The sequence below is a fragment of the Aethalodelphis obliquidens genome, unplaced genomic scaffold (genome assembly GCF_003676395.1).
Source record: "Aethalodelphis obliquidens isolate GAN/ISIS:26980383/991018 unplaced genomic scaffold, ASM367639v1 scaffold44, whole genome shotgun sequence".
Classification (NCBI taxonomy): domain Eukaryota; kingdom Metazoa; phylum Chordata; class Mammalia; order Artiodactyla; family Delphinidae; genus Aethalodelphis; species Aethalodelphis obliquidens.
Window position 1 is genome coordinate 7,226,603 of NW_020837988.1, and position 16,907 is coordinate 7,243,509.

Genomic DNA, 16,907 nt, shown 5'->3' on the forward strand with positions numbered 1-16,907 from the left:
CCAGGACCCCGAGGGCCAGCCTCCAGGAATGACAACAGGTTGCGACACAGCCCCCAGGAAGCCCGGGCTGGCTGCCTTGTTTAGCTGAGGAGAGAACGGCTGGAGCCGGCAAGGAGGGCATGGAGGCCACCAGATGGCGCTATTCCCACCACACCCAAAACCGATGTGTAACTCATTCCATGGCTCAAGCCTGTGCGACCGCACAGTGGCTGCCTGTCCAGCCTCTGGGAGGCTCTGGCATCCAAGTGGTGCGGCCACAAGGCTGGCTTCCTTCCCCCCGCGCCTCCCCCAAGCCCCAACTCACTGGCGTTTTGTGCTCACACTCAAAGGGCTCCATTGACAGCTCGCAGATGCGGGCTGGGGTCGGCTCCTGTCCTGCTCCGGGCACAGCCTGGTCTGCTGGGGTGGCACGACCAGCCAAATGTCAAAGCAGCCAGCCCCTGGGCTCTGGAGCCCGGCCCGGACAGCCGGGCCCGGAGTGTGGAGACAGCCCCAGCCGACACTCTTTGGCAAGAACGAGATCAGCAGTGTCCTCTCTCCTCCTCCAGGGGCCGCCCCCAGGAACAGGCTAAGTCCAGGCCACTCCCAAGACTCCCAAGTTCTTCCCCAAGATGCCTCCCCAGAGGGCTGACTGCTTGGGTGGTCCAGCAGCTCCCCCACTATTTACTTTCCTTCCCAGGAGAAAACAGAGAGGAACCTGCCAGGGAGTTGCCTGAGGGACAGGTTGGGGGTTGAGGGACATGGGCCCAAAGGTGCTCCCGAGGGCGGGGCGGGAGGCAAAGAACTGGGAGGGGTGCAGGCCCCCTCCCTCGCTCCCTCCCTCCTGACTCCACCGCTCAGGTGGAACCTCCCAGGGGTCATCTTTGCCAGGGAACGTGAGAGCCGACCTCCTCTTTCATCAGCTCACAGCCCAGGCCCAGCCCACACCCGCCAGGAGGGAGGAGAGAAGAGGAGGAGGAACAGAGGAGGGCCGTGCAGACCTTCGGGGCAGGGAGCAGGCAGGAACCTGCAGCCGCAGGACCAGTTCCCAGCAGGGATTCCCTCGCCTGCGGGGGCAGCGGTGGCACTGGCTCCCTACTTCGGCAGCCGCCCCATGTAATGTGACACTTGAATCTCCAGGACGACCAACAACAAAAAAGCTAAGGCCGAGACAGCAGCTGGCTGTCAGCAGCCAGGAGCTCCGCTGCGCTGAGCAGAGGCACCCGGGGAGCAGCCGCGGGTCAGGAAAGAGGCGTCCGCAAAGGAAGGAAGAGGTGTGAGCCCCGCTGGAGGGGAGGCCGGAGGAGAGGCACGCGGAGGCTGCTGGGCTCCCCAGCACCTGCGGTTGCCCCCCAACCCCAGCACCTGAGCTCCCAGGTGAGTGGCTCCGCTCACAGATGAGGCGGGGACGAAGGGAAGGGAGCCGCCAGGGTCCCCTGTCTCAAGGGTGGAGGGCCACAATCTACCACAAGCACGGAGAGGAGGGTCCTGGGGGACACGCTTGGTTGTAGTCTCTGGAGAGCCTCCCTTTCGAACTCAGGCTCCCCCTTCTCTTGCTGGGACCCAGCACGGGGCACAGGCCGAGGCTGCAGCCCTCTGCTGGCTTGCTGAGCAGGCAGAGGGGCCTGGAGTGCCTGCTTACTCGGCAAGTTAGTTTAAGCTTTTCCTATTCAGGGGGCTTAAACGAGGGATTTGGCTGGCCTGGCCTAGGGGAGAACCATCGCCTGCCCACTGAGCCTCCCTTTTTCCAGGGATCAAGTCCCTGCTTTCTCCCAGGCAAGGAGGCTCAGGGCAGGGTCTGCCCGGCCACCTTGCACCTCCCAGGATGCGAACCTGTGGCAGCTCTGCCCATCGTGTCCTGGACAAAAGCAGCAGCTGCCGCCTCTCATGGGGGTCTCGGAGTTCTCAGCTCGGAGCTAGGCCCAGGTGCTCCTCCCTGGGCCCACAGAGGTCCCCAGGATCCCCCAGATCTCCCTGAATGCCACGCCAGAAGCATGAGGGCCCTAAACCCAGGGTGGGGGGGGGAAGTGAGGCTTGGGGAGGGACTGCCCCGCCCCGTACTTGGCCCTCCGCCGCCATCAGAATGCTGATAGTTCTCGGCGCACTGAAATCAGCTCCCGTGGGCAGTGATGGCACAGAGGGGACAGACGCCGGGTGAGGGAGGGACGCAGTGATGAGCCCATGGCTACCCCTGCCGGCTCTTATCTGTAAGATGGCCCAGGCAGGCAGGCAGGGATCAGAGCCCCTAGATCCAGAGGACACAGGTGGATGGGGACCCCCAAACACAATCCCTGTGCGGGGACAGAAGGGTGATGCCCAGCTTCTGGGGCTGCAGGAGCAATCAGCGGCAACAGGAAGTGCCTCCTCCTGCCCGGGAAAAGCTAAGGGGCTGGGGAAGCGGGGGCTGCCGAGGGTCCAAGTGTCACTGGACCCCACTGGAAGGCGGGGCCAAGGCAGAAAGCGCGGCGCACAGTGGGCATCTCTGCCTTGCTGGTTAGGCCACCGGACCCCGCAAGACTCCCCCAACCTTCAGTTATGCCTCATTCTAGTTCTTTCTCCAACAAGACATTGCCCAGGGGGCAGGGGTGGCTGAAACCCACCTTGACAAAATAACAGGGCAAGGCAAGAAGCCCTTGGGCCCTGGGCCATCAACACACCCTTATCAGACAGCACACATCCGCTGCCTGGGATCTCCCCACGCAGCTGCATCTGGAGTTGGAGTGTCAGTTCTGCAAAGAGGAAACAGGGACGCTTCAGTTCCAAGTGGCAGTTGTCGGGCCGGCAGGCGGCCTGCCTGCTCTGTTGCAAGGTTCTCTGTGCCAGGAGGTGCCACACAAAGGCATGTTTTCTAGTCCCTCCAGCTCTGCCAGCCTTCCCTTCAGCCCAGCTCACCTTCCCCCTCCACTGGCTGCCACTCCAGCCGGGGAGCACCCTCCGAAGGTGTCGAGAAGGGCCATGCAGGCAGCCAGGCCAGGAGAAGCCACCACTTGCTCTGGCTGCTTCTAACCGAGGTGCTACTGAGCACGGGGTTGGGGGAGATCCTCATTCACAGGCAGAAAGTACAGTTTGGGAAGGAGTGTGGTGGAGCTGAGATAGAAAGACTGGAAAAATATATAGAGAATTACCAGTAGCCCCACTGGGCTTCCCTGCCCTCTGCTCTCCAAACCTGGGAAGGTTAAGAAAACAAGAGGCAGCCAGCCCTAGGATGCCCACCCTCCCTGGGCCACAGCTGGGAACACTCAGGGCTCCCTCCAATGCAACAGCTGGGGCACAGGCCTCACGGTCACCTGACGATGGCTGGTTATATCGGGCACCAGGCGTCAGGCACCCCTTGGCCTCGCTTTAAATAGCGTGCTGGAAAGCCCGCCTGGGACCTGCTGGAATGTGCCTCCGCCCTCTTAGGAGAACAGGCCCCTCCCAGCCCCCCACAGTCCCCACTAAGGCTCCTCTGCTCAAGGCCAAGCTGGAAATGATAAAACAGCAACTGAAAAGCAAAGGGGGCTTCAGCCTTTGGGGCAGAACAGCCGTGTCCAGCAGCCCCACTCCTGCAGACAGGATGCAGTGAGCAGCCCTGGGGCCAATCCAAGTCCCTAGAGGCCCTGGCTGTCCACGTCCGTGGCCCGCTGGAGTGGACCGACACTCTCCCCAGAGTGGGGCCCGGGTCCCCTGGGCGTGAGTCTGCAGCTTTCAGACTTCCTAACCCCTGGAGGACGGCTGACTTTAAAGGCGAAGCTTCGGATCAACAGGCCCCGCCTTTCCGGCACAGCAGTTCAGCCCGGCCCCACCTTCCCCCTCCCTGCTCTGGAGATCACGCCCCAACTGACCAGGGTCTCCGCGCAACCTCTCACTCACAAGCGGAGGCGCGCCCCTCTGCAATCCCTCCTGGGTCTTTGGGCGTGGGGGGCACAGGTGAAAAAGCCCCCCGCCGACCCGCTCGCCTCCGCCTTCTCTGTGAAGGAGTGTCTCTGATGGCTACATTAGGCAGTGCAGGCCCTGGGCCAATCAGGCTGAAAAAGCCAGGCCAAGTAGCCGAAGAGGGGAGGGGAAAGCAGCCCAGCTCCTGAGCCCGGGGCAAGCTCCCCCTCGGCTTCGGTCGGCCCACCGGTCCCTCGGTCCCTCCTCCAGGAATGGGACCAGCGGGCGGGCTCCCGTCCTCCTGGAAACCCGGGGAGCGAGATGCCCGGAGGCCCCAGAACAAGGGAGGGGACCACCTTCCTGTGCACACCTGCTCCACTGGTCAGTGGGAGGAGGTCTGTTCGGTGTGACCTGAGGAGAGGGGTCTTATGCTTGGGAAGGAGTTCACGAGCCTGAGACGGAAAGACTCGCAAGATCTGCCTTTGGTGACAAGTCACAGGAGGTTCTCAAAGAGCAAGTGTGGCCTGGTGAGTGATGAGAGCTGTGTTCCAGACTCCCGTGTGGGGTGGGGCTGATCACGCAGAGCCCTGGTCCCTGTGCTGAGCCCATCGCATGGGCCAGGCCCTCTGTGGGCTGCTCCTGGGCCGACTTATCTTGCCCGTCGAAGAGCAGGCTGCCTGAGACAGGCGCCCACGGAGGGATGGCGGAGGCAGCGCTGCCAGGCCCCACTCCTGCAGTGTGACCGTGAAGTCCCTTCCTCTCTCTGGTCTCAGTGTCCCCATATGCAAAAGAAAGGAGGCAGGAGTGGATGACCCATGGCATTCTAGAATTCTATGCCTCCTAGTACATTGGAAAACTGGGATCCTGATCTCCTTTGTAGCAATGTGCAGACCCTGGGGTGGGGCATGGGAGAAGCTGGGAGGCTCTAATTTCAGGAGCTCGCCCTTTGACAGGAGACCATCTAATCCTCCACGGAGCCATCACCTGCCTGCTACCCCCCATCATCACTTAAAACATAGCCCCCCCATCTCCAGCCAGCCCCCCACCACTCTCCTTTACCTCATACACCACAAACATCCCGGGCATGAAGGACACAGACGGAACTCCCCAAAGGTGTTGGAGGAAGGTCACTGACAGCGAATGTGTGGGGGTGTGACAACCCCCAAAGGCCGCCTGGCCTCTGCTGCGCTGGCCGGACCCCGCCCAGAGGGGAATCACATGGGCTGGGTACTCCCGGAGCCCGGCCCTGTGCTCAACCCTCCCGACAGCCTCGAGAGACGGGCACCTCATCTTCATGGAAAACGAGAAAAGGAACAGACTCAGAGAAACGGAGCCACTCCCGTGTCACAAAAGCAGGAAGAAGGCTGGCAGTATTCAAACCCAGGATGATTTGAATGCTATTCTATGGGGGCGGGGGGCACCTGACCCGACGAGGGCAGTTATCCTGTGGGGAAGGAGATGCAGGAGGAATCCGCGCTGGCCGTCCAGGCCCTGGAGGACCGTGAGGCGGAAGGGGGCAGAATTGGCCTGAGTGACCACAGGTGGGACTGACGAGGTCACCAGGAGATCCCATCTTCTAACGATCAGAGCTGCCCAAGAAGGAATGGGCCGGGCTGGGCCGCAGGGGGGCTCCCCACTCGAGCAAAGGCCGCATGCCAGAGGGAGGGCAGGGAGCCAAGTGCGGCGCAGAGGACTGGAGCGGATGACCTTCAAGGCGGCTCTAAGGACGCTACGCTGTGATGGCGGCGCCAGGAGTGACCAGCCTCACAGACCGCAGCCACCTGGGGGCGAATGTGCCTGGCTGAGGGACGAGGCGGAGGTAATGAGAGCTTACAGTCTGGCTCAGGCCCCTGGCCGCCTGCAGCCCTGCCCTGGCTAAGAGCTGCCTCGGGGAACAGGCTGATTCTGGGTTGGCATAGGCTGTCCCTGATCCCTCTCTGAAGAGGCGCTGGCTCCCTCGTGCCCACCAGGGAGGCGGAAGGGGAAAGAAGGTCTGTGGCATAATGTGTTCTGACTCACTGACCCGGCCTGGACCTTCACCTTCGGCCCCTTGGGCACGACAGACAGGAGGAGGCTCTTGGTCCTGGGGCCTGTACGCTCAGTTGCCCCTCACCTGGGGCCGGGGGCAAGGGGTGTTGGGGGAGGGGGGAGCGGAGGGGACTCTCTTGGTCAGCCAGAGAGGCAGGTCCAAGCCAGCAAGAGAGGGAGGCTAAACGCCCCCTGGGACGCCTGGTCCCATCCTGAGAGAGGACCCCTTGGGGAAAACTAGAAGGACACGGTGTCACCTCCACCTTCTCACAGGAAGACACGGTATGAGTAAAGAAATGAGGCTGGTGGGAGAGGTGGGGGGCCCCAGGGGGGCTCAGACCACTGCCCCCAGTCAGCTCTCAACTACGGCCGACCCCGGCCAGAAGCCCCCATGAGCCTGCTCTCGGAAGAAGCCGACCCTTCTGTCCCCACATATGATGAAAAGCAAGGGTGCCAGGCTGGCATCCCAGAGCCCCATGTCCCCACCAGGGAGGCACTCAGGGGCCGCCAGGGGAGCCATGCCCATCCGAGGCACCCTGGCAACACCTAGGAGTGGTGTCTAAGACAAAGGAGCATACAGTCTCCTTCACGGTCAGCAACCGTGGCTGACCTCGGCCGGCTGGCAGACCCCTCCTGCGGCAGGGTCTCCGGCTCACTGTCATCCCCAGCTTCCCTCGCCCGAGCAGTGCCAGCTAGGTGGGGGCTGAGGGCCACAGCGGAGCGGTAAGCAAGGGGCCCTGCCGGCTCCCTGCCTCCCTCGTGAGCTGTGAGCCACCAGGGCTGTGAGGGGTGAGACCTGACAAACTCGTTCTGCAGGCTGGGGTAGGTGAGAGGGCAGATTCTCTGGAGGCAGCTCCGTGGGGACTCCAGGTCCTCTCCCTGCTCTGCAGCTCAGGAGGAACCCCGGCAGGGACCCGGCACAACATGGCAGCCTCCAACCTTGCGCTGGAGATGCGCTCCATAGGGGAGAGGCTGCTGCACAAGCTGCAGATGCTGCCCCAGGCCGAGCCCGTGGAGATCGTGGCCTTCTCGGTCCTTGTCATTTTCACAGGTAAGCTGGGGCTCCCAGAGTCTCCTCAGCGCCCATGGCTCTTCCTGGCATCCAGGAGAGACGAGACCATGGTACCAGCCACGGGGCTGGCAGAGGTGGCTGGGTGGTCCCCCAGACAGAGGAGGAGAAGCAGATGTCCCCTGGGGGGAGCCAGGGGATCCCCCCTAATCCTGACATGCTGCTCTAGGAAACAGGTGTGCTGGGCACCAGGGCCCAGAGGTGCCTCCGGCACCCCAACCCACAGATGGAGGGAGCGAAGCTCTGGGGGCCGACATGGGGACAGTCACACCTCTTCCCAGACTCTCGGGTATTTCTGACCACTAAGCCAGGGCTTTGGTGAAGGTCCTCCAGGCCCCCAGAGGGGCCTCTTTGGAAGTATGGCGGGCGTTCTTTTCCTCCTCGCCTCTGAGTTTCCGGCGCTCTCTGCTCTCTCCCCCAACCCCCCAGCCACCGTGCTGCTGCTGCTGCTGCTGGCCGTCGGCTACTGCTGCTGCCGGTGCTGCCGCCCTAAGCGGGGAGGCAGGAGGGCCCTGGTGGGACCCACGACCCCACCGTGAGGGCCAGGGCGGCGGCCGAGGAGGAGCCGGAGAGGAGACCGCCAAAGCCATGACCCAGGGCATCAGCCTGGCCCTGCAGCCCTCAACCCTCAAGACAAAGATCCACGGGCCCAGCCCTGGCCTAGCCCAGGAACCCAGACACTGACTGAGAGCTGGAGGCTCGTCAAGGAAATAAGGGCTGTGCCGACCACAAAACTCTCACCTGACAGTGAACACAGGGTGCCGAGGAGGACTCGACTGTTTCTAAGACAGAAAACCACCGGGGATTCTGTGCCTACCTGCGCTTTCTAACAAAACAAAGAAGTGGGGTCCCCACACCTGGAGAACAGCCCGCACGTGTGGGGAGCTGGCTCAAGGCTCCCACGCCAAAGAGGAGCAGGCCAATCGGAGAGGGGCTTTGCGCGGCAGCTCCTGTGTCCCAAGCTCCCCCCGAGCACGCACACGTCTGTGTTCCATTCCAGTATTTGCCTGTTTCTTTCCCAGTAAAAGCTTTCTGGTTATGTGTGTCTGTGGTGCCAGACTCCCTGGGCTGGGTTACGTGCATCAGGTGGGCAGCGTGCCAGAATTCCAGGGACATGGCCAGTGACCGTCCCTGCCAGGCCTCTGCTCTCCCTGTGCTCTCGGAAGCTGGAAAAACAAGCAGGCAGGAATGCCACGCGAGAGGGAAGGCTGCGGAACCAGGGGAGGGCTGCGGCGCCCTTCCTGCCAAGCACCAGCTGCTAACAAGCTCCGCCCTCCCCAGACGCCTGCTCGGCAGTGGCGGAGGCTGCGTCTGCCCCAGGCAGGTGCCGGGCTCAGGAAAGCCACACCACGGTCACCACTGCCATTAACCGCAGCCAGCACACCCCGTCCTACCAGGCTCAGGCCACTGGGTCTTCCCAAACTTCTGCAATAAGAGAGGTGAGGCCCCTACTATTGTCCATAACCTGCATCCTGACCGCTCCGTCCTTTCCCCACCGTGTGCCGGACTGTCTGCATTCAAATCCTCACACTCCCACCCCCGCCAGCTACGAAACCGGAGGTCAGTGACTCAACCTCTTCAAGCCATGTTTCCTCCCCTGTGAAATGGGGCTAATCCTGGTCCCCACCTCCTGGGCTAAGCCTGTGAGGATAAACCGAGATGACCTTGGCACAGTGCTGGGCATATCCTAAGACCTCCACTGATATGAAGCATCATTATCTGCCCCTCTAAATAGGGCGCCAAGCCAGAGCAATGTGGACTCATTTTAAAAACTGGGCCTGCTGACATGCAACACTGCTTGGCCTCTTTCCCTTCAGTTTACTTTCTCTCCCACAGAACTTTCCAGGTAGAGCTACAAAGCCAGGAACGAGGGCAGGGGAGGCAGAGGCTCACGCGGTACCCGCCCCGACACACACATACAACCCTGGTCCGCCGGGGCCATAAAGAAGTCTGCGTTTTTTATACGCCTCTGTCATCTTGGCCTGTGCAGCCCATGCTCTGCCTGCCTTGAGGCAGAGCTCCATCTACTCAGAAAACAGGGAGTGGAGAGGGGATGCCAGCCCTGCCACTCCCCTGCGGCCCCACCATCTCCAGCTGACAGGCAGGCAGGAGAAGCTCTCTCTCTGGTTGGTTTCACTTCCTGGTGCCCAGGGACTTCTCTGACGGGTTTGGTTTGGGTTGAAGACCCAGAGAAGAGTGCTTCCATAGAAAATAAAAGAAATTCAAGAATCTGTCTGTACTCTCTACCACCCCCACCACACCACAAAAGAATGGGACTCGGAAAAATAATGATAACCATAATAATACTTGCAACAATGGTGAGGATAAAGATATAAGTAAAATTCACTGAGGACTCATCCCCGCTCAGGCAGTGTCTTAAGCATTTTGATGCAGATAAATTCATTTAGTCATGATGACAACCTCAATGCCAAATGTACCATTATTATCACCATTTTAAAGATGAGGAAATAGGTAACTTCCCTAAATTTGACCAGCTGAAAAGTGGCAGAGCCAGCCTCTGGGCACCCCCCACCTGGCTCCAGAGCCCCTGCTCACCACACCCGGGGCCCCAGGCCTCCAGCTGTAGTACTGATAAGGCTCTCACTCCATTATCCACCACCTACAATATCAACCCTCGATCCCAAACAGCCGCACCCCAAGCTCTTCTCAAAGTAACCTCCCTATAAGCGGGTGTGCCCTCAGAGTTAAGAGCTGGGGTGGGGCCCAGCTATGTCTCCCACCCAGAAGAAAAACAGAGGGAGGGTGGGAGGATGTGAAGCCCCGCCCTTGCCAGTCCCAGCACCAACAGCTGGCGGGTCCCCAGGAAGCCCTCAGTTCAGGAGAAGCTCCAACGGTGCAGCAGCCTGATCCCCGTGTGACTTTTCCTTACGTGAGGTACGTCGGCATCAAGAACATCCTTCCTCAGTGAGGCTGAGGCTGAGCATCTTTTCTAGAAAAGATTCAGGCTCCCTGGTCCAGCTGCCAGGAAGTCGGCAGACCTGGGCACCGACAGGTTGACAGGACGTTCATTCGCGTTCTCCTCCTCCAGGCCAGGCAGTACTTAACTGCTGACCCCAAATAAGATTCTGTCCCTCCCCTTGGAGGGCTTACGGGGGCACGCTGAGCCCCACCACCAATGGCTCCCCTCCTGAAGCTGTCACGCCAGGTCCCAGGCAGGCTCCAATCCCACTCGGATCAACCAACCAGATCTGCCCCAGCACAAGAGCAGCCTGACATACTCTGGCTGGTCCTCTGGGGAAGATGGGCATGGAGAGGAGGCAGCAATTCCCCCATCATGGCAAAGAATAAACAGGTACAGCAAGGCAGGTGGTGACCATGGAAGGGGCGGCCATCAGGCCGTCTGAGCCCCAGAGAACATCTGGCTGACTCTGGCCGCCACAGCTCTCTGTTCCCACCGCCATGCCACCCTGGAACAAGCTACCAGCAGCGCCTGCCTGCGGTCACTGCCCCAGCGTCCCAGCCGGTCTCTCGACTGTGGTCTCGCGGTCCCTCACGAGGGTTTCACTCTACACCTCAGATCTGTGCAGTTTACTGTACATATGTTACGCCTTATTGGAAACTACAGTAAAGCCACCGGTGCAAGAATCTTATTAGCAAAACTTGGCAGAGCAGACAAAACAGTTTTCTCCTGTTTTCCCAAACATTAACATTTGAAAGCAATCTACAGATAACAATCTTCAATACGACATATTTGCTTGTGGGTAATAACAAATTACAGACCATAAAAAACTGAGGACAGGGTGTTCCCTGGTGGCCTAGTGGTTAGGATTCTGGGCTTCCACTGCCATGCCCTGGGTTCAATACCTGGTCAGAGAACTGAGATCCCTCAAGCCGCACGGCAATAACAAGATAATAATTAAAAAAATAAAAGTTAAAAAAAAAAAACTGAAGACAAATTAATTTTGTCCTTAGGAAAAGTCTCCTCGCTCTCCTTGGGAACCGGCTGCATACCCTGGAACACTGTCTCCTCATTCTAACTCCTACGTCGGCTTCCCATCTCAACTTCAACATCGCTCCTCCCAGGGGAGTCTCCTCAGGCCCCAGGCCAGACTATGCCATGGGCACCAACAGCATTCTCTACCTCTTCCCATCACATCATTCCCTTCGTGGTGATCATTTCAGAAGGATTTTCCGATCAGGGCCAGAAGTTAATTGAAAAAGTCAATTAAAGCAACGTTTGTGTACCCGAGATGTACGTTCTCTACACCTCTCATTTGAAATGGAAACATACAGACGCACATTCCTCAGTCAATCTTTTTGATGCAGGGCCGAGGTCTTTTCTCCAAGTGTGGGTTTGCCGACCAGAGTTCCTGAATTGTCTATTTGCTAATTTTGATTTCTTTAAGGCGGAATAAGAACTTGAAGACATCTGCAAGGAAACCTGAGTGTGAAATACTTCTGCATTTTTAGGAAATGTTTACAGTTGTCCTGTCCACATCTATTTTTGACAGGAACAGCTGGGTCCAAACCCCAAAGCAGTAACTTCTTAGCTGTGTGACCCTGGGTAGTTATTTAACCTCTCTGTGCCTGTTCCCCAGTTGTAAAACTGGGGTTTCAGCTATTATCACCACTTCATTTTTATGTAACGTTAAGTGCAATTACGTAATTACAAGTACAACTGCCACAAAACAGGTTTGGGAACAAGCAGCTGACGCTTAATAAGCATCCAACTAAGCTAATGGAGCAGAAGTCCGAGGGTGTGCTGAGACCAGCCTGCTGGCTCTGAGCATTCAGCAGGCCAAGGGCATTAGTCAGAGTGTTTTACAGAAGGAAATGCGAAGCGGCAGGTAAGCCAAGGTCAATTAAGCCAGGATAGTTAAGAAGGACTTCAAGGAACTTGCCCATCATCTCCTCCAGCCCCGGCTGCATGTCAGAATCACACGATGATGGCTTCCCTGGTGCTGCAGTGGTTAAGAATCCACCTGCCAATGCAGGTGGATTCTCAAACACATGTTTGAGCCCTGGTCCAGGAAGATCCCACATGCCACGGAGCAACTAAGCCGTGCACCACAACTACTGAGCCTGAGCTCTAGAGCCTGCGAGCCACAGCTACTGAGCCTGCCTATCACAACTGCCGAAGCCTGCGTGCCTAAAGCCCGCACTCCACAACAAGAGAAGCCACCGCAATGAGAAAGCCGCGCACCGCAACGAAGTGTAGCTCCCACTCGCCACTAGAGAAAGCCCGCGTGCAGCAACAAAGACCCAACGCAGCCAAAAATTAAAATAATAAATTAAATAAATTTTAAAAAAACCCCACTAAATTGAAAAAAAAAAAGGAGAATCACCCAACAAGGTTTACCAAGCACAGGGCTCTGACACGCCCAGAGGCTGATCTCTGTGCTACCAGGTGGGGCCTGGGCACCGGCGTTCAGAAAAGCTCCCGGATGATTGGAACAGGCAGGGTTGAGGACCAGTACCCTATAATGTAACCCCTGGGAGGGCAGGGCCTGCCTCTCTCGCTCACGACTGGACACGCAGCACCTGGCGCAGTTCTTGGCCACCGTGGGCACTCGACTCCCGTCTTTCAAGGATGGAATGGCAGCCACCAGGTTCCACGAGAAGGGACACAGGCCCCACTCCTGCTTCCCGGCTGCCCCATCACACCAGGGGGTGGGAAGCCACACGAAGCAGCTGCGGCCGGGCCTAAGCGGCACACAAAGACACCAAGGGCGAAGCTGGGCCTCCACAGGAGCCTGGGGCCTCAATGGTGATAAACACCCACATGCTGGTTCCAGGAGGTGCCAGCTGGAGCTGTGGTTAATCATCAACCCGGTGCCACAGGAAGTGAGCGGCCATGCATGGCAGCCCCAGCCCTGGGGCCTCCCGAGCTCTGGGCAGGTCCTTTCAGTAGACGGGTCATCCGGACTGAGAGGAGGGGCAGGACCCAGCCACAGGTGAGGTGGACGGGAGGCCTGGGGCAAGGGCCCCGGATCCAGTCTCTTCCCCCACCCACCCCAAGTCTGACCTCTCTCAGCCAGGACACCTCAACCCACGCCCCTGAGCAGCCCCCCAAAACAGCATCACAAAAGGGCAGAACGCGGCGGAGGGGGTAAGTGTGAAAGGCTGAAAGAGAACGCGGTTGCTAGGCAATGGGCCCTAGCCCACCTTTGTTTGCTCTGGTGACAGCAAGCAGGTCTGGTCAGGGGCAGTCAGCAATGCGGCCACCTTTTCCTCCCACGAGTTGCTTCTCTGAGTCCCAGTGCAGCTCTGGTCACCTGGTGGCTTCTTCAGCTCAGGCCCCCAAGGCGTGGGGCCTGAAGGATTACCCTGACCTGCCTGCCCCGCTTAGGACACAGGAGTACAAACAGCAGACCCCGGTAATGGCTCCTTCCTTCTCCGCCTTTACTCCCTTCAACTGGCTACAGACTCACAGCCTGCCCATCTCAGCTGTGTTTCAAGATTAGTTAGTCCTTCTGTTTTCACCTGCCTCTAAGGAAGCCTACAGAGGCCTCAGCTTGAGACCATCCACTCCTGGGCTCCTGTGCTGATCTCTCAAAATGCTTCCCAAATGTTTGGCAACCGAGGCAGGAAACCCAGGAAGGGTCTAGAGCGCTGCTTTTTAGATCCTGGCTGAGCAGTTCTCAGGGATGGGAGAGAAAGTCCTGCTCACAGCAGAGCTGTTCAGGAAAGGACTGGAGAAGACAGAGGCAGCCTCCAGGAAGAACTCAAGGGACCCCCCTCTCTTGGTGCCAGTCCCTGCTTTTGCTTCTGTGGAGGAAGAAAGCCCATTTGTTGCTTGCTGGAGGCATTGAGCCCAATGACCCACCATCCCTTCAATGCCTGCTAGCTACAGAGGTGGCCGCCGTTCTCTGAGATCGCACCAGAGGGTGAAGTTGGGGGCAGGGAGTAGCACCTGGGACAGGGCCTTGGAGAAGCCCCTGCACTCAGGGCCTCTGTCCCCACTTTTCCAGGTTCACATGGACAGACTACTAACAAAACGCACCTGGAAGGATGAGTTCTGGCAGAACCCCTTCGACCAGGGGGGCCTGGTAGTGATCTGCTTGTTCATCATTACGGTCCTGTTTCTCATCTTGTTTGCTATTGTGTTTGGTTCACTCCCCGCACTCGATAGGGTCAACGAGTGTGAAGAGTCGTGACCTGACTTTCTGTGGGCCAAGAAGGGGGCCACTGTTATACACTCTCAAAACGCCATGTACCTTTTCTCCAAAGCCCTTCTAACAGTCTGGAATTATACATTTTTCATGTGATTATCTGATAAGTGCCTGTCTTCCCCACTGGTCCAAGCAACAAAAAGCAGGGGCTGGGTCTCTTTCTGTTCCCAATTGTACCCCCTTTTCTGATGTGCCCTCGCACAGAGTCAGTATCAATCAATATTTGCTGGTTGAATAAATGAATGAATGAACGAATGAGCAAATGAATGGATAAACAGAGGGATGCTGGGCCATTGGCTCCCCCAGCCTGGAGACCCCAGGAGTTGACAGAGCCCAGTACAATCTAGGCCTAAACCAAAGCTGTTTTTCCCATCTCAGGGTCCAGAGGCCTCTAGGCTGGAGGAAGGTTGCTTTGAACCTAATTACTGTTCCTTTTACACGCAAAGGTAAATTTGGCCCTGTCATAAATAATCAAATGCATTTCACGGCCACGCTCAGAGAAAGTAGCTGCACGCAAAGAAGAGAGGAAGCCATCTGGACGCCCCACGCTGGCCTCATTCATGTGACCCAAGTGTCTTTTCTCTTGGTCCCAGAGATGCCCAGGTATCCCTCACAGGGTCCCCCAGCCCCCATGCACCCCAGACCCTACAACACAGCCCTTGTAGAAATGTCCCTGCCTCTGCCGAAGCCATCAAGCAGGCCTGTCCCTCGCTGCCAAGTGCCCTCCCTTTGCAAATAGCTGCTTCAACGTCAACCTCAAACCAGGCTATTCTCAGAAAAAGGGCAAGTATCTGGTGAGGAAGGGGCTTTGCCTTCGTGTTATATACCATTTATGCAATGAAGAAACATTCCTTTCTACTCAAAGAGCAATTTCAAATCCAGCCATACCAGCTGTGTTCACTCCGTCCCAGGGTCTGGAAGTCCTGGAATCTGACGCCCTCATGTGTAGCAAATGAGATAGAAGAGATGAGGCTGCACACGGGGCAACAGGAGGCCCACTGATGCCCAGACCCTTGACACTCTAACAGGTCCCAGGTCTCTGGTATGAGACAGAAAGCAGAGGGCCCTGGGAGGACCTGTCCTCTTGCCTGGTGAGTTGCTGCAGCCCAGAGGGATACGGCAGAGCTAAGCTTCCAGACAGCTCCACAGAGCCTCATACTCACCCCAAACAAGAGTCCAGCCAGGGTGACTCCAAGCAGAGGGGACTCTGACAACTAGCAAGGACACTGAGCCCTTTCATGACAAGCGCTTTACTCAAGGAACCAAAGAAGGCCTAATTTAGCAACTCACTATGTTAGTGCCTGAAAAGGGCTCTGGTTGCAATGGCTGTGGGCAAGGGTGCCAACCACCTCTGCTGGGCGTGGTCTTGCCACAGAGGCCAAATGAGACATGGCAGCTTAGAGAAGCAAGTAGCTTCAGCCTAGGAGCCACAGACTTGGTGAATAGGAGGGGGTGGGAATCAGAACACATGGCCCAAATAAGTGCCTCTCTGGTTTCCAGAAGAAAGCCCCAAACATCTGGTGGGCACCACCAGTACCATGCACCTAATCAACTCCATGCTTCAAGAATCCAGTCTTACAAAAACCAAGATGGCATGTGCATATCACTGCAAACTGGGAAATGGGGGATTAGTGGCATCCATGAAGGATCTTAGTTCCCCGACTAGGGATTGAACCCCGGCCCTCGGCAGTGAAAGCACCGAGTCCTAACCACTGGACCGCCAGGGAACTCCCAACCACGACCTCTCTGGACAGTGGTCTGTTCATCTCTTAAGTCTGAAGCAATCAATTCTGCCTCATCTACCTTACAGGGTTGTCCAACGAGATCTGACCAGTGAGAGCAGAGGAATCAAACAGGTTTTTCGAGCAAAGGGCTACACAAATGCAAGTGCTCCCAGCTTGTCCAGAATGCTCTGGATGCCCCTCATACAGTGCGCCCACAGCTGCTCGTGCCCAGGGCTCTCCCGGCCACAGTCTGCCTGTTGCTGAGCAGCTATCAGGCTCTTTCATGGCCCCCACCGCCAGCAGATTCAGATCAAATAGATAAGTGGGTTCCAAGTAGGCAGGCTGGTGTTATGTTAGAAAAGTTGATTTCTCTCCAAGCACATTACCGCCCCTGCCCTCCCAAGACATAAACTGGGCCACACGTCTCTGCTTGGGTCTGGGATGAGTGACTACTCCACAAGTGAAGCAGTAGTACAGCGCAGTGGCACATTATCACCACAATGCCAATGGCTCAGAACTGGTCACATCTCTCGGAACTGAGTCACCCAGGGTGCCAGCCACTCCAGAAGTGGGTGGAGTGGGATGGGTGGATGACCACCCAAAATACTCAACGAATCCTCACAGTGCGAGAGTTTCTGGGGCCTTCCACAGAAAGGTGGGAGGGTACCAACTTCCATGCTCCGACAGGAAATATTCCCACACGATGGCTTTCAGCAGGCAGGGGTCCCTTGGTGGCCCAAGAACTGTCCTATGTTAGCTTGTTAACTAGCAGTGCTGGGAGAGGAAAAGATCTCACTAACACTTGTTTCCACACACAAGATAAGTCACTCACCCCGATTCTTCACAGAAGGCCACCAGGGCATCAAAGGCCAAGACAGCAGCTTTATCGGATGCTTTGTTCCCTCTCTTCTCCTGGAGACAAGAAACGACCATTCAGTAAAAGTCTTACATAGTTGGACTACAAATGTAGTAGCCCAACAAATGGTGAGAGAGAAAAATATCAAATGACACTAATAAAGCCATTCACAAAACAGAGTCCCCACACCTGACCATGCATCGGAATCACCTGGGTAACTTTAAAAGACCTGAGGCCCAATTCAGCAAGACTACTGAATTGAA

General features: G+C 57.5%; 3 protein-coding genes across 10 annotated transcripts in view; 2 read left to right on the forward strand and 1 right to left on the reverse strand.

The window, feature by feature from the left end:
* RECQL5 (RecQ like helicase 5) overlaps window positions 1–16,907 on the reverse strand; it is a 38,255-nt gene that overhangs the window by 5,658 nt on the left and 15,690 nt on the right. For all 3 annotated transcript variants that reach the window (XM_027080672.1, XM_027080673.1, XM_027080675.1), the window contains one exon: window positions 16,621–16,700. In XM_027080672.1, coding sequence (XP_026936473.1) covers window positions 16,621–16,700 — 80 coding nt within the window. The remainder of the gene's footprint in view (window positions 1–16,620; window positions 16,701–16,907) is intronic.
* SMIM5 (small integral membrane protein 5) lies at window positions 1,009–7,970 on the forward strand. Of its 6 annotated transcripts, none has more exons than XM_027080678.1 (4): window positions 1,292–1,356; window positions 4,788–5,653; window positions 6,679–6,913; window positions 7,361–7,970. In XM_027080678.1, the coding sequence occupies exons 2-4, from the start codon at window positions 5,438–5,440 to the stop codon at window positions 7,468–7,470; spliced, it is 561 nt and encodes a 186-aa protein (XP_026936479.1). In that variant the 5' UTR covers window positions 1,292–1,356; window positions 4,788–5,437; the 3' UTR covers window positions 7,471–7,970. The 6 variants fall into 6 exon arrangements, with proteins under 6 accessions (XP_026936482.1, XP_026936483.1, XP_026936479.1 ...); XM_027080679.1 differs by having other exon boundaries at window positions 1,339–1,356; window positions 4,791–5,653; XM_027080677.1 differs by lacking the exon at window positions 1,292–1,356 and adding an exon at window positions 3,914–4,361.
* On the forward strand, window positions 12,158–14,160 carry ERLN (endoregulin). Its single transcript, XM_027080683.1, has 2 exons — window positions 12,158–13,001; window positions 13,864–14,160. The coding sequence occupies exon 2, from the start codon at window positions 13,870–13,872 to the stop codon at window positions 14,047–14,049; it is 180 nt and encodes a 59-aa protein (XP_026936484.1). The 5' UTR covers window positions 12,158–13,001; window positions 13,864–13,869; the 3' UTR covers window positions 14,050–14,160.